The sequence below is a fragment of the Peromyscus maniculatus genome, chromosome 12 (assembly GCF_049852395.1).
Source record: "Peromyscus maniculatus bairdii isolate BWxNUB_F1_BW_parent chromosome 12, HU_Pman_BW_mat_3.1, whole genome shotgun sequence".
Lineage (NCBI taxonomy): Eukaryota > Metazoa > Chordata > Mammalia > Rodentia > Cricetidae > Peromyscus > Peromyscus maniculatus.
The window spans coordinates 27,747,152-27,764,097 of NC_134863.1; the positions used below are offsets into that span (position 1 = coordinate 27,747,152).

The following is a 16,946-nucleotide window of genomic DNA, read 5'->3' on the forward strand; positions in this document are numbered from 1 at the left end:
TGGTTTTTCTATGTATCCCAATCAGTGTGTGTGGTGGTTGGTATTCTGGGGTGTCTTTGAAGGTGCTGCCAGAGGGACTTAACTGAGGAGAGAAGACCCACCGTGAATGTGGGCGGTGCCTTCTCCTAGGCTGCTGTCCCAGGCAGCATACAAAGGTGAAAGTGATTGGAACATCACCATTTACCGTTCGCTGCTTCCTGGTCTTGCTGAGATGTGAGGAGCACCTGTTCCCAACACCCCGAACACTGTCCCCTGCCATGAAGGACTGCGCCTGCAAACTGTGAGCCGAAACAGAGCCTTCCTGCACTTGTTGGGAATTTGGTCACAGCAGTGAGAAAACGAATCAATGAACGAAATAAGCCAGTGTTAGCAAAGGCATTCTTTTTTTTTTTTTTAATTTATTTAACTTTATTTTATGTGCATTGGTGTGAAGGTGTCAGATCCCCTAGAACTGGAGTTACAGACAGTTGTGAGTGGGCATGTGGGTGCTGGGAATTGAACCCCGGGTTCTCTGGAAGAGCAGACAATGCTCTTAACCACTGAGCCATCTCTCCAGCCCCCAACATCTTCTCTTTTAGCTGTGTGAAAGATGATACGATGGAGAAAAGCTGTAAGGACAATTTAGGTCTCTTATGGGGGGCGGGGGAAGAGGAGCAAAATTTAAAAATAAAGATTCATTACTTTTGTCCTTGCTGTGACTAAATATCTAATAAGAAGACAATTTCCAGTTGAGGGAAATTGGCTCACAGTTTAAGAACAACAGAGTGCGTCAGGAGAGGAGAGGCATGATGGTACAAGTGTGAGGCAGATGGTCACGTTGTATTGTTGTATTCCCAGTCAAGAAGCAGCGAGTAGAAAGGCGGTAAGGTTGGGCTATAATGCTTTAAGGCCCTCCACTAGTGAGTCACTTCTAGCAAAGCTCCACCTCCTAAGGGTTTCAGAATCTTCCAGAACAGCACCATTCCCTGTGGACCAAGTGTACAACATGCGTGTGTCTGTGAGAGACAGTTCACATTCAGACCACAATGGTGAGGAAGGAGGCGCAGGAATCATTTCATGTACACGAACAGCATTGTGTTGTCTTCCATGGAAGGCTCGAGGTCCGTCCCGCCATAGCAGTTCCGTTCTGCTTGGCCCGAGTTCTCAGAATCCTGCAGCTGGTAAAGGCAGCGGTTCATTCCCACCAAACTCTTGAAGGTTTATTCTGAAAATGACCTTTTTTCCATTCACAGTTGACTAACACACCTAAGCACACCCCACCCTTCCCCACTTCTCTTCTTCTGGGACGCCATCAGTGATTATCCGTGAACTAGACAATGGATATGTCTTGACTCCACTCCATCCTCCATGACTCCACTCAACACCAGCCCTGACTCCCTCCCTTCGGCTGCTGCAGCCAGATTGGTTTTCTCCAGGCTCCCTAAACAACATGCCTTCCTGCCGAGAAGCTTGGCGCCTTCTTTTTCTTTATGCCTAAAGCCAAAGTCTCCCTCCCTCTCACTGCTCCTGATGCGTGGTCTGAATCCCACCTGAGCCCCTAGGTTTTGACTTAAATGTCTTGCTCCTGTGCAGTCTTCATACACAGGTTTCACTGCTGAAGAGCATCTCTCCAGCCTGTCTGCCATGGGGCATCCTGATCATAGCCCAGTCCTAGAGACTGGCCAGATGATTTCTGACTGCCAGAGCCTGCCCTGAGCAGTGTTCTGCTGTCTCTTCAGAGACCAGAGACGTGAGAAAAGCAGAAAAAAGTGCCCAGCATAATCTTGTCTGAGGGCTCTTAGGAGACCCATGGCCAAAGGTGGAACACCCAACCTGGAATCATGTGGCTCCAGCTTTCAAGACAGGCCATCTATGAGGGGGTCTCAGGTTCGCCTGGGGTCAGAGGTGATTTGCTCACCTGAAAGCCCACAGTTAGAGCTAGAACTTGACCTTTGAGTCATTTGTGGAAAATCAGGTTATATAGCTGATTCCACACCAGCCTCTTCTTCATAAACTACAGTTCTAAGTGGCCATTGTACCTGCTGTACAAAACCCAGGCAGCTGCATCTTGGAAGTCTATACATCTTTTTGTTACTATGATAAAACATGTCAGTTTTCCATAATGTGACTGTACACATACCACTGGCAGTATGTAAGATGCCATCACATGGCACAAAGCAGGGTACAATGTGGAACTGCATAAACTTAAAGAAAAAAAAAAAAGAGGCTCTTCTCGGTCCCAGAGGTGGTGGCTCAGTGGACATGGGCTTGTAGGCTGACAATGAAAACCTGATGACCTGAACTCAATCTCTGGAACCCACAGAAAGGTAGAAGGAGAAAACCGATTCCACGGAGTATGAATCTGATCTCCACACATTTGCCTCCACCACCACCACCAATAATAATAAAAACAATAACAACAACAACAATGATGATGATGATAATGATAAGATAGGTTCAGTTAGCTGCCTCTAAAGCAGTGGTCCTCAACCTGTGGGTCATGGCTCCCGTGTGTGTGTGTGGGGGGGGGGGGTAGCCGAATACCAGATACCCTGCATATCAGATACTTACATTACACTTTATAACAATAACAAAATTATAGTTACGAAGTGGCAACAAATAATTTTATAGTTGGGGTGGTCACCACCACATGAGGAACCGTATTAAAAGGCGGGGGCATCAGGAGGGTTGAGAACCACTGCTCTCAAGGGACGGCAGAAGGGACGGTGGTTCCACTGGAGAGCTCTGCTAGAGAGAACAAGAGGGGAGCATGAGCAGCAGAACCCCTGATTGCTCTTTTGCAAGGACATGGTAAAGTAAGTCAGTGTAGGCTGAGTATCTCCTATCCAAAGTGCTTGGGACCAGAAGTGTTTCAGATTGAGGTTTTCAAATTTGGGAATATTTGCATAGTCTTTATTGGCTGAGTATCCTAAATCTGAAAATATGATATCTGAGATGGTCTAAAATCAGACAAATTTTGAGTGTCATGTTGGCACTCAGGAAGTTTGGGAGGTGCTGGGGAGATGGCTCAGTGGTTAAGAGAGCTTATTGTATAAGCATGAAGACCTGAGTTCACGTCCCCATCACCCATGGAAAAAGTAGACCATGCGCTTGTAACCTCAGCACTGGAGAGGGTGGAGACATTTGCTGGGGTTTGTTGGGTGCTGGAAAATGGTGATTTCCATGGACAGTGACTCTGTCTCAGGGGAATGAAGTGGAGAGCAGTAGACAAGACATTCCTCCTCTGGCCTCTGCATGGGACCCACAGATACGCACACTACACACAGACACAGCAAAAAAGAAAAGCGACTTAGGAGAACATTTCAGATCTGAGTTTTCCAATGAAGGATGCTTAACCTGTAGTGCTATCCTTATCCTACTCAATAGCTGAGGCTAGAGAAGGAAGAAGTTCATCCATTGTCCAAGTGACATGGTCTGTGTCTGAATCCAAAGCCTGGATGTTGACCTTTAACATGTAGTCTCTTCCGGCTGTTCTCCAAGTTCCCGAAGCTTCAGTTTCTTATTTTCTCCCGGAAATCTCTTAGAAATGTAAGTTCTTGGGCCCCACCCAAATCCTGCGGAGCCAGAAACTCCTGGCATGGGGCCAAACCACCTGGGCTGTCAACAGTCCTCACAGTGACCTAAACTCAGCCTTGAGTACCACTGCTCTACACTAGCCCTCTGACTGCTCCCCAAGAAGACCTCCTTGTTTTTTCATTTCTTTATTAAGAAATGTTCTACTCACTCTACATATCACCCACAGATCACATCTCTTCCCTCCTCCCACCCCCCAGCCCTCTCTCTCAAGCCCCCCCCAATCCCCACATCCCCCAAATCAAGGTCTCCCATGGGGAGTCAGCAGAGCCCAGCACACTGAGCCTAGGCAGGTCTGTTAGTTATTTTGCGGCGCTCTTACCCTGCGAAGAAATGTCACAAAACACGACAGAATCTGCTAACAAGAGTTTTATTAAGATGAAAGGGATAGACGAGTGCCCAGGCCTGTGGAAGAGACATGTGTGTGGAGAAGAAGAAGAAGAGGAGAAGAGAGAGAAAGTCGGGAATATGGCGTTGGCTTATAAAGGCTGGGCACGCACAGGTCTATGTAACTACTCCACGCATGTGCATAGATCACATGGCTGTGTTGCGCGCTCTTACATAACCATGCAAATCACGGATCCTGGTCACGCTAGACGCCTTGACCCGAAAATGGCTATTTTGACCTGGAACTGGCTAGGCGGAAGTGTCCGGGTCGCCGGGCATGTGCAAACATGCCCAACCGTGTGGGCATGTTGTGAATCCATCAAGGTCCAAGGCCCTTCCCACTGCACCAAGGCTGTGCAAGGCGTCACACCACAGGCCCCGGATTCCCAAAAGCCTGCCCACGCCCCAGGGACGGGTCCCGATTCCCCTGCCTGGGTGCCCCCCAAACAGTTCAAGCCAAACAACCATCTTCTGTATCCAGAGGGCCTAGTCCAGTCCCATGGGGGCTCCACAGCCACCAGTCTACAGTTCATGGGCTTCCACTGGTGTGGCTGGAGAAGACCCCCTTGCAATGCAACCTAGAACCTTGGAGCATCCCAAGACGCTGGCTGTGGATAGATCTCTCACCATTCCATCCGGTGCTTCTGCGCTGCCTAGCTCCTCACCAAGACACATGGGGTTTGAAGTAGGCCTGATGGCTTCAGGGCTCTACGAGGAATTTTACAGCAGAAAAAAAGTCTCTTAATTCCACCAAGGCTTCCTTGCTATTTCCTGTGGCCCTTGCTGTTTCATTTGCTCTCTCTGTGCAGCTCAATGTCCACTGCTTGTTATGTCCTTAGTCATGAATCCAAGCGCCGTCTGTGCGGTGGGCATAGAGGCCAGGGTTTGTATTTGAAGAGTGAGAGACAAACCCAGACGTTTTCTCAGAGCCTCCATATCCACCAGCCAGGAAAGCGCCCTCGGGCAGAGGGCGCTTTGAGGAAGGCCTGGGGAGGCCCTTCCTTCTCTCAACCTTGCTGCCTGTAAGACTTCCTGAGAGGACAAGGGTTCCTCTAAGGAGCTCCAGGACAGACAGCAGGGGAAACAGTGGAGTGGGGGCGGGTGATGGAGAGAGCACTCCAGACTGAGAGCGGCCACAGTGTGAAGAGCTGGAGGAGGGAGTAACCCCAGCCCTGCGGAATTCAGTTCCCAAGGGCTGAGGCACGTGTGAAGTGAGATGGGAAGGAAGGGAGAGGAGGTAACTGGGAGAAGAGGTTGACCAACTCACCTTTTGGTCAGAGGACAGAGTTTGAATGTTAGGGAAATGAGAAACCATTTCTTTCTCTTTTCTTTTCTTTTTTCTCTACTTCCTTCCTCCCTCCCTCCCTTCCTCCCTCTCTCCCTTCCCTCCCTCCCTCCCTCCCTTCCTCCCTCCCTCCCTCCTTCCTTCCTTCCCTCCTTCCTTCCTTCCCTCCCTCCCTCCCTCCCTCCCTCCCTCCTTCCTTCCTTCCTTCCTTCCTTCCTTCCTTCCTTCCTTCCTTCCCTCCTTCCCTCCTTCCCTCCTTCCTTTTCTAAGACAGGAGGCCTCACTATGTAAACCCAGCTGATCTCAGACTCACAAAGCTCCACCTGCCTAGGCATCATGAGTGCTGGGATGAAAAGGCTGTGCTACCTGAGCCTGGTCACAAGTGGGGAACCACTTTTAGAAGACAAGGGATGGGGAAAACTGGTTTTAGCAGGATCATGCCACTATAACTGTGGCCTTATTTAAATACAGTTCTTTTATTGTGGTGGGTGTGTGGTTGTTACTGTTGGGTTGGTGTTGGGCGTGTTAATAGACTGAATTCTGGGAGTTTTTCTCACTCCCCCCCTTGAGTTGGGAGGTGGCGGGTGGTGGATGGGGCCCTTTCTTTCTGTAGGCTGCTCGGCAGGAGCCTGCGTATTTGAGCACCCAGCCAGAGGTGGGCAGGAGGGCAGGGGCCGAGCTGCTTTTGTTCATTTGCATGGCTTTTATTACTCAGGCACAGAAGTAGGTCACCTTTAGCATTGTCTCCTGCTCCTGCCTTCAGGGTGTCTGTCCTTGCTGGTCACAGTTCAGCACACAGAACGCTATGTCACCCTGTTTGCCTCCATCACCCTCAAATGTGACTACACCACCTCTGCTCAGCTCCAGGACGTGGTGGTGACATGGCGCTTCAAGTCCTTCTGCAAGGACCCCATCTTTGACTACTTCTCTGCCTGTGAGTACCCCGGTTCTTGTTCTGCCCATGGTTGCCAGGCATCTGTCTGTAAGCTATCATCGGGGTCGAGGAATCATGATAGATCACAAGTTGTCATCACGAGGAGCCGCTCCGACACTGTCCCTTCACCTTTCAGATAAACTGAACCCAAGTGGCACAACTAATTGTTCAAGGGCAAATGTCGGTTCATTTGCGCCATGCTGTTCAGGCAGCACAGACATAAAAGACCTAGCATGTCCTTCCTCCTGGGCACTCCTCATTCAAACCAGCCCTGAGCCATGTGGGACCTCATGTCAGTAGCCATCGTTTGGAAGATCGCTACCCACTGCCGCCTCACTTTAAGTGATGTAGAACTCTCTGCCTCTACGCAGCCTCTTTGCCCTCAGGCATCTCTGGTCACTGCGATGGGCTGCTCCTTCACTTTAGCCAAGTCCGGCTTCTCAGTAACAACGGGCCCGTTCATGTCTCCTCCTTCCCAGATGCCCATTTCCAACCTCCCTCCAACACCAGAGGAGCCTGGAGCTCCACAGTCAGCCTGATTAGACCTATAGAAAGTGTGAGAGCACAAGCAGGTACCCTGTTTGGGGGAAGGAAGTGGGCGTTCCGGGGTGAAGAGAAGGGAGGAAGGCATGGCTGTGTGCCTCCTGTAGCTCTGGGGCTAACGCCTTCCAGCAGGACTGGACGGAGCCCCCAGATCTCACCGAGCTTCCCCATTTAGTCTGCATCGTTTCCTTGAGGGTTATTCTTAAACACTTGGGTGAGTGACGAGGGGGGAGACTAGGGTGGTAAGCAGCAGTCACCTGGAAGATTTAGCAGCTTTGGGGGTCTCTACTGGGAAGGATGGGTGAGTGACCTCCCACTGGAGCAGAAGCTGAGTGCGGGGTAGGGTGGGGTGGGGTGGGGGGATGGGACGGGAGGGGGAGGCACTTTGTAAACGAAACAAGGGAAATTGGGAAGAGAGATGGCGCATGCAGACAGGCTTTGGACATGATGGTGCATGCAGACAGGCTTTGGACATGATGGCGCATGCAGACAGGCTTTGGACATGATGATGCATGCAGACAGGCTTTGGACATGATGGTGCATGCAGACAGGCTTTGGACATGATGGTGCATGCAGACAGGCTTTGGACATGATGGCGCATGCAGACAGGCTTTGGACATGATGGCGCATGCAGACAGGCTTTGGACATGATGACTTTCAAGGGGTTTGAAGTCTTATTGATGAGAGAGGAGTTCCTGACATCAGCGGGGTTTGTTAGCCTCCTCCAGACCTGCAGAATCTGAAGGATCTGAGTGACCTGCTGCTCTCTTCTCAGCATACCAGGCCGCCTTATCCCTGGGCCAGGACCCCTCCAACGACTGTAATGACAGCCAGAGGGAAGTCCGCATCGTGGCCCAGCGGCGGGGACAGAATGAGCCGGTGCTGGGGGTGGATTACCGGCAGCGCAAGATCACCATCCAGAACCGTGAGTATGGGGGCGGTGGCAGGGGAACTAAGGCTTGAAGAGGATCCAGACACAGGCCTAGCAGGCTGAGTCAGCACGGGATTCCCCAAGACCTTCTGGGGCTTGATAACTGACTTGGTCACTGGGTTGTTTGAAGCAAGTGCCGGATTCTTAGAATGTATTCCACCATCGGACGCCACTTCCCTGGAACTTGCTCCGTGGACCAGAGGATGTTTCTCAGCCTTGGCTAAAGGTCAGGGCGTTCTTTTGCTTCCTGAGACTCAGGCTGAGATGTGATCTGGCTCCTTTGATACTTTTTACAAATCACTCTCAGGGCCAGTAGATATCAAATGCACAGGCTGGGAGCTGGGTCTAAAGTAGGTCCTTTCTTTGTACCTGGTACAAGAAGCCCCCACAGCACTGGGCCCACAGCTGGACTCAGGCATGGTGACTGTTCTGCACTTGCACGTGACATTGAGCAAGCCCCTTCACATTTTTTTTTTTTTTTGGCCTCAGTTTCTATTAAGTGAGACTGGCTGTAGAGCCCATCTCAAAGGGAGTTGTGAGATGTAGTGTATGAAAATCACTTACCCAACCGTTAATACGGAGTACACCTAAGTCATCTAGTCACGATGCTTTTATACACAAAGGATTGGCTCGTGCCCCACATTCCTCGCCTGTCATCCTGGATTATTGTGAAGTTGTAGTGACAGAGACTATTTCATTGAGCTTTATATGCTGTGTTAAAAAAAAAAAAAACTTATTGGTGGGGATGGAGAGATGACTCCACAGTTAAGAATAACAGAACACTAGCTATTCTTCCAGAGGACCCAGGTTCGATTCCCAGCACTTACATGGTGGCTCACAACAGTCTGTAACTCTACTTCCAGGGGATCTGACACCCACTTTTGGTTTCCTTGAGCACCAGGCACGCAGGTGATGCACACAGACACATGTAGCAAGGCACACCTATGTACATAAAAATACATAAATATACATAAAAACAAACAAAAACCGAAAAAAGCATTTGTGGGGCCGGAGAGCTCAGTGGTTAACAGAGCTTGTGGCTCTCTCAGAGAACCCAAATTTGGTTCCCAGTACTCACCTTCAGGCAGCTCACAGCCGCCTGTCACTCAAGTTCCATGAGACCCAATGCTCTCTTTCTGGCCTTTGCAGCACTGTTCTGTCATGCACAAAACCACACATGTGCACACACACACACACACACACACACACACACACACACACACACACACACTCAAATGAAAACAATAAAAGTAAATCTTAAATTTGCTTGCTATAAGGGGAAAAACACATAGCCGACTGGTTGTGGTACTCAGGGTAAGGAATTAGTGAATATTATATGACCATTTAAAGGGCCAATTTACCATTGTTTCTAATTTTGTAATGCTTCAATATGATCTTTTCACACTTGCCCTCTGATTTTCCCCAAGGTCACCTTTGACTTAGCCTAGGGACCATCTGCATCTCCCTCAGTCTCCATGCGCATCCGCAGAGGCTTAGTTGGTTCTGCTTCCTAAGAATTGGCTCTGATCTGACCCCTGGGCTCACGACTTTAACTAGCTGGTCTCCTTTAGGGTTTCTGAAGGATGAGAAGTCCCCGTGGAGAATCTGGAGGGCCGTCTGTGTATCTAGTTCTGAGTAGTACCTTTCACTACCTCTCTTCCTGACCACTTTCTGGTCAGCCCCCATCTTGTTCTCACTGCTAAGGGAAAGCAGTATTTCCCCTAGGGCTGGATTTCTACCCCCAGGCTCAGCCTGACTTCTCAGAATCCTTCTTTTCTGACACTTTCATGTCCGAGTTTCTATCATTCCAGAGGACCCTGCCAAATAAGGTCACGGGTCATCTAAAATATTAACATGTTTGAATAGCCTCTTCATGCTGGCATTCCTCAGAAACTCTTTATGACTCCAAGGAAAGTTGGGTCAGGTTTCCATTGCTCATTCAGCACTTTCGTCATCCCGCCGGGTCTGGGGGTGGGGGGAAAGTGGTAGGTTTAGAGAATCATGAGGGAAAAAAGGCTTCGCAAGGACTGACGTAAAAGAGAAGGAAACAGAAGTCAAAGTATGCTCCAGTCTTGCATGACCTCACGTTTTTGTTTCAGTTCCTCAGTAGATAGTTCTTCACAAACAGACAATCACCAGTTGCAGATCGGACCACCGACTGTGCAGCAGCGAGCCTTGGAACGCTGAGGTCTGTCTGATCTCTGTAGTTTCTGAGAGAAGCCTGCGGGCCATCTCTTTGTGCTGCTCTGGGGCTCTGACTGGCTTTTAAACCGGCCAGCACAGAGAGGGGTTGGCTCCTCTTGAATTTCCCCACAGGTTGCAACTTAGCAATTTGAGCCACTGGGTTTGAGAACATTGGTCAAATTCGCTTAACTTGAAAGTATATGGTAACCATTGGTTGCTCTTCATTGGTTGCTCTTCATCGGGCCCTGGCGCGTCAGGTACTCACAGGCACGGAGATTCTTTTCCTGGCTAATACTCTGAAAATGCTGGCAGTTATTTTCTGTGCACCTTTAAGTTCATTGCACAGCTGTCCCTTCAAGCACCAGAGTCACTCGCTCGTCTTGGACTGGGAAGGGGTCTAGGCTGTGACGCTTTCCCTTCCTTTTGGAGGAAATAGCAGGGCCCACCAGTGTGAGGCAGAGTTGTGGGTATGAAGCTATGGTGAGCGCTATCTGCATGTTGTCTGCCCACTCCCGTAACCTCTCTCTACCTTCAGTTTCCTTATCTGAAATATAGCTAAGTCGTCATGCCCACTTCTCAGCTGGCATTGCATTTGATTGCAAATAAGCAGGAACTGGAGATATTAGTAATGTAAACAAAAAGAAGCTTGCTTTGATCTTCTGTACAAAATCAGAAACACTCAGTCCACACCTAGGGTGGTGGCTGCACTTCATTAAATTCTTGGGGGCTCCAAGTTCATTTCCACTTACCCAGATTGTCGTCTTCTTTCTAGATGTATGGGTCCATTTTTTTTTCTAAAATAAAAGGCACGTGGCTGTGTAATTTGCAAAGAAAAGAGGATTGTATAGCTCATCACTCTGGATGCTGAAAGCCCAAGAGAAGATGGTACTATTGGTTTGGTCTCATGAAGGCTCACAGCTGGGTCACCACCATGAGAACAGCATTAATGTAGAAGTGCCTACAAGAACCAGAGCTCACAGGGGAATACAGGAGACCAAAGTGCAGAGAGGCCCATTCTTGTTCTTCTGTAACCACCCGTTCTGTTATGAACTGAGGAGATGTAAGGATGACTTTAATCTCCTCTCAGGACCATAGCTCATCCAAGTGACCTAATTACTGTTCTCATCTCCATCCCCTAAAGATTCCACTGTCTTCCAACGAGGCCACACTGAGGCTAAGCTGCCCATACATGAAACTTTGGGACACATCCTCAGATTCTATCCAATTCACAGCACCCAGGAATGAAGTAGAAGAGATGAAGAAGCCAGAGAAGACCGTTCACATTCTCTTTTAAAGAAAGTTCCCGAAACACTCTTGCATACATTCACAACTGCATCACTTGGAAGACAGGGTAGAAAACACTGACTTTATTCTAGGTGGTCCCCGACTTAGTCTATTTTATGCTCTTTCATAATAGTGTACCTGAGACTAGGTAATTATAACCCATGACAATGCAGTGGCTTCTGTTTATAGAAGCCAAGAAGTCTGGTGAGAGTCTATTGCTACACTATCACACAGCAATAAGAGGGCAAGAGGGGACCAAACCCATCCATTTGTTTGTTCGTTCTTGTTTATTGCCAGGAAGGTTTCACTATATACCTCTGGCTGTCCTAGAACTTGCTATGCAGGCGGGTAGACCAGGCTGGTGTGAAGCTCACAGAGATCCGCCTGCCTCTGCCTCCCAAGTACTGGGATTAAAGGTGTGCACCACCACGTCCAGGCAAACTCACCCTTTTGAATGGCTCCAACCTACCTACCCATGAGGATAGAGCCCTCATGGCTCATTCTGCTTTTTAAAAGACTCTTCTCTCTCTGCCTCCCTCTCTCTCAGAAAGTGTTTGATTAAACTTCCTGGGCCCAGTTCATCAAGGTCCTAATCTCTTAATACTAATATAATCACAATTTTATTTCAGCATGAGTTTTAAAGGGAACAAACATACCTTTACTTAAACTATAGCAGCCGGATACATACCCAACAATTCTGTGATGCTGTGAGAAGGGGGCAACATCCGTGGGAGGCAACTAGGACTCTACTTCACCCACATACAGGGATATATAGTGGAAATTAAATGAGACAATGTATCCAGAGCCTTATAAACTTCTAGTGGGGTTCAATGGGGAGTTTGTCTATCAACCCCATCTCCGGGAACAAAGGAAGGTCTGAGGAAGGACCTGGGACCTCTTTCTCATCAATCACAGGCCTTCTCAGGAATGACAGTTCTGAGGTCCCGAAGCTATCATGCCCCCAATAACTGGCCCTTTTCCCTTCTCTCCTACATAGGAGCAGATCTTGTGATTAATGAAGTGATGTGGTGGGATCATGGAGTCTACTATTGCACCATTGAGGCTCCAGGAGACACGTCAGGAGACCCAGATAAGGAGGTGAAGCTCATTGTCCTACGTAAGTGCTGCTGGCGCCCTGTCAGGTCACCTATCAGTGTGCTTCCGCCCCCCCCCCCATGCAAAAGCACCCACCAAGAGCAGCGAAGCCAGAAACAAACAGGTCTGTGTTGCTGTCATTGGACTGGGAACTTCTAATGGTCTCTTACCAGAGTTAAAGTTTTTTTTACCAGCATATCACTTGAACTTAACCTCTAGGTCAATGGCTGTATTTACGAAGGTCTATAACATTGGTTCTCAGCCTACGGATGGTGACCCCTCTGGGGTCCAAAGACCCTTTCACGGGGGTTGCCTAAGACTATCAGAAAACGCAGATAGTTACATTAGGATTCATAACAGTAGCAACAAGACAGTTACGAAGTAGCAGCCAAAATCATTGTATGGTTGGAGATCACCACAGCACGAGGAGCCGAATTAAAGGGTCTCGGTGTTAGGAAGGGTTGAGTGGTCTAGAACGTGGGAGCAGAGGCATCTCTCTGAAGAGTCCGTTCATCCTCTTTTGGCTTTCCCTCCACTGTAGACTGGCTGACAGTGATCTTCATCATCCTTGGAGCCCTCCTTCTCCTGCTGCTGATTGGCGTGTGCTGGTGCCAGTGCTGCCCTCAGTATTGCTGCTGCTACATCCGCTGCCCCTGCTGTCCCACCCGCTGCTGCTGCCCCGAGGAAGGTGAGAGAACACCAGTGGCAGTGGGTTGGGCGTGATGATACACGTGCCCGACGCCCCACGCAGAGGGGTTTAGCTTTCTCAGGTCAAAGTTCACGGTCGTCGTCGTCGTCATCATTGTCGTCGTTCCGGGATCTCCTTCATGCCTTCCTCCTTTGAAGGTTCAGAAGATGTGGAACTGCAGCCCTGAGGATGATGCTCAGACATGCTCTAAAGCCATAGGGAAGGAGGCCCATAACAGGATTTCTACCTACGAAATTCTTTTCTTAGTATGCAGATGGAGTTGGATCCACTGTTTTATCTGGAAGTTTTTCCTTTTGGGTATTTGAGCAAGTCAACTTCTCTTTCCCAGGTCAGAAGTGGAATAGAAAGTTCCAGCACTCTAGCCACGGCCTTGGTCTTTTTGGCAACCTGTCCCCATCCCAAAGCTCTCCAAGGGCCCCGGCCACCTGTCATCTAATTAGTACGTGGAAGATACTCATCATTTTGGAGAGCCCGAGCATTTTAGGAGTTGTAGTTTGGAAACCAGGGACAAAGGCCAAATATGTTTCTTATTCTACTACAATTTCACAGCATTACTTAGAGATGGGATGAAAAGAACAGGACAATCGAGAAAGCATTAGTCCTCAAACTGAAGCTCACACTGAATCATGTAGCGGTCTTGGTCAAAATTAATTGCTGCTCCTCCCCCTCAGCTTCCGACCCAGTGGGTCTGGGGGAATAGGGTCTGAATGTGTATTTCTCAAACATTCCCAGGTGACGTAAAGCTTGTGCCGGGGAAGGGGAGAAGGAACAGAAACTCTTAGCATAAGCTTTCTTTGGACTGGAATTTCATCCTATAAAGGAGAATTTTTGGACCAGCTAAATAGCTTAGTGGGTCAGGTGCTTGCCGCCAAGTCTGACCCCCGAGTCCCATCCCTGAGACCCGTATGGTGGAAAGAGAGACCTGACTCTTTTGAATTCCACATGTGTGCCCTGACACATATATGCCTGCACACACACACACACACACACACACACACACACACACACGAATAAACATATAATGAGACTCTAATATGCCCTAAAATTTTAAGTTGCAGAATACATGTTAAAGGCAAAAGAATTTAAAGAATATTCTGTAGAGCTCTTTCCTTAGTAAAGAGATGGGAGTTGAAATCAACTGTTTTAACTGGAAGTTTTTCTTTTTGTGCATTTGTTTTAAGTAGCATTTCCTTTTCCTGTAAAGTACCACATGGTAGAAAAATCTGAGACATTAAAAAAAGAGTAGACTAAATTGAGTCCCCAGAGACAACCACTCCTGTCATCATGGTCCATGGGGAAGAAGGAAGTTTGAAAGGAAAACATGATGAATTACTCATGATGATAGACACCCGACTTAATCTGTGACGTCAAGGTCAGTGGTTTGAGACTGGTTTCAGGGCTGTGTTCAGAGGTTGCCTGGTGTCTTACAGGAAAAGAGAAATAGCTTCCATTGGATGTCTGTTCTGTGTGCCCTTCGCATCTACTTCCTCACGGCTCCTCACCACAACCCACCAAAGGCGTATGTCATCACCATTTCACAGGCAAGGTCAGGGAAGTCTCACAGCCAGGAAGAAGCAGTCACTTGCACAGTATTAAACCTCTGATTTGTGTCTGTGTGTCCCACATGGGAACTGTCACCACCTCTGTGGACTAGCTGAGGTTATATAGACTCTTAAAAGAGGAGGAAATAGCCGAGAACTCAACGTGAGTCTATAGCGCTTCCTTCCTTTCAGCCTTTGGGACAGAAACCATGGAGATGTCACTGTCATGGGTGTAGTCACATGTGAGATGAGATAAGTCCTCACAGGATGACTCCTTAGACCACAGGGCAGGACTAGGCAAAGCTGGCATGGGTGATGGATGCATGTGATTAGTGAGCTGAGAAGCAAAGGTTTGGTTTCTCTTCAGTGGCCGGAGTTTGCTCATGTAAAAGAACCTATGTAATGAAGACCTGCAGGCCACAGTTAAGGTCCTTGGATTTGATCAGAAAATCTCATATTTTTAACTTTCCTGACAAGTTTAGCGGCAGGATGGATGGCAGAGAGGGGCAGGGATGGTTAAGAAAAGCTCTCTGAAAAGAGGACAGATTCTGATGCTGTTTTATTTTATTTTTTAGACCGAGATAGCCCTAAGAATGTTTATAAGCAAAGAACCAGAAGGGAATGTATGAAAGCCCCATTTAAGAAGTGGGGTGATCATGGATGAGTGGCATTACCTTTGGAAGCAGAATTAGATCTTCCAAGAGCTGGCCATAAAAAGGAAAGAGACAAGAGTGTAGGCAGCCTGACCTCTGAAGAGAGAGGTCACTCCATGTGGAGTATGGTCAGTGTATGAAGGAGAAAGTTGAGGGAGCCCACAGCCTGCCACAATTTCTGTAAGTCAAAAGTCCAGTGCTGGAGACAGCTTAGTGGCTTTGATAAGATCCCTGGGGTCAATCCCAATACGGTAAACAAACAAACAAACAGAAGGAAACCTCCAGAAGGATGATGGAGATTCTTGAACATCTCCCACCACAGTCCGTCCCCCCAGCCAGCTCCCACCTTCCTGAGTTGAGATGGGAGGGGGAGGTTTCAGAGAACAATGGAAGTAGCCCTCCATTTTAGGAGATCTAGATAATCCACTTACTATTGGTAAACAACGCTTATAGGACCTAGAGATGGAAGTTTTTGAAATAGAGCCTATTTTTTTTTTTAAAGAACTAGAGCAGCTTCTCTTATCTCTGAGTTTCTGGCCTCCCCTCCCCAGAGAATCTCTCTCTGGATATAGCAGGGGAGAGTGAGGCCTGGAGAGATTTCGCCAGGTACATAGACCCTGGCCTTCTAGGCCCATCACTGTTTGCTCCCTGTGAGGGCTAGTTCCTGTCCTTAGCAAAGAAGATGCAGTCTGCTGGAAATTCACGGGGACCTGAGCAGTGGGGTGTCTAGGATGAGGGAAGCCATGTTTGATAGAAAGATCTCCCAATGGTGCCCATCCTGAGGAGGACCGTCGGAGGTCCCATTGCTTGGCTGAGGCCAGGAATCCTCGGCTGACAGTTCCTTGAGGCTAAAATGAATCTGGAGTTCCCAGAAGCTGCTGAGGATGTTGATGAGATAGGACAGGCCAGTGAGAAAAAGCAAAGGGCTGGGTGGCCATGGGCCAAAGGACGGTAAAGAAGGAGGAGCAGGCTTCTGTGAGAGCGGAGAGGAGGTGGTAATAACGGTGATCAGTCATGGCTGAGGGAAGTAGTGAGGTCTCCTGGGACATGGCGGGGGGGGGGGGGGGGGGGGGAGGGGGGGGTGGAGAAGGGAGCCGTGGTTTCAGAGGAGGGGGAAGCGTTGTCACCCCGTCCCTAGTAGATGCCTTAAACATAATGCCCTGGCTCTTCTCTCAGAGTCAAAGATGAGTGTTGTTTAGACCCCGTGTGTGTGTGTGTGTGTGTGTGTGTGTGTGTGTGTGTGTGTTTCTCCTAGAGCTAAGGCAAAAGGAGCAATTTGTTATGATAATGATAGTCTCTATCTACTGACTCACCTTTTAGGCACTCCATATGTTTTGCCTCATCTAATTCCAGATTAAATGGAATCTGTGAAAGATCTATTATGTCTGGCCCAGAGACTCCGAAAACTTCAAGTCGCTCAGCTAGAACAGTCTGGCCCTCACAAGCTTCTTTATTTAAAGAAGTCTGCCCCGATGGCCCCATTTCTCAGAATTTTCCTGACTCCTCAGTAGCCAGCTCCAAGCTCAAAGAAACTGCATCATACCCTCACGTGCCTCATACCACATCATACCACAGGTCACTAAGAGACGTTGGGTCGGAATGCAACTTCCGCTGATCCCAACTTCCTCATCTACTTCCCACATTAAAAGACATCTCAAGGCCAGGCGTGGTGGTGGCTCAGTACTTAGGAGGTGAGGAAGGAAGATCATTAAGTTTGATGCCCGCCAGGGCTAGAGAGTGAGACCCTGTTTCAAAAAAACAGGGGCTAGGAGGGAAGAGAAGGGTTAACTTGTTTACATAAACTATTAGGTGTGCTGATGGTGGCCA

At 48.6% G+C, this 16,946-nt stretch overlaps 1 protein-coding gene across 4 annotated transcripts in view; it reads left to right on the plus strand.

Moving 5' to 3' along the window:
* The window catches only part of Ildr1 (immunoglobulin like domain containing receptor 1), a 40,136-nt gene that overhangs the window by 10,777 nt on the left and 12,413 nt on the right, over positions 1-16,946 (plus strand). For 3 of the 4 annotated variants that reach the window (XM_006975710.4, XM_076548819.1, XM_076548818.1), the window contains exons 2-5: positions 6,009-6,179; positions 7,498-7,647; positions 12,119-12,238; positions 12,758-12,904. In XM_006975710.4, the coding sequence (XP_006975772.1) occupies positions 6,009-6,179; positions 7,498-7,647; positions 12,119-12,238; positions 12,758-12,904 (588 nt within the window). Of the gene's footprint in view, positions 1-6,008; positions 6,180-7,497; positions 7,648-12,118; positions 12,239-12,757; positions 12,905-14,355; positions 14,472-16,946 lie in introns of those variants that run through there. The other variant, XM_076548820.1, reaches the window with a different exon arrangement.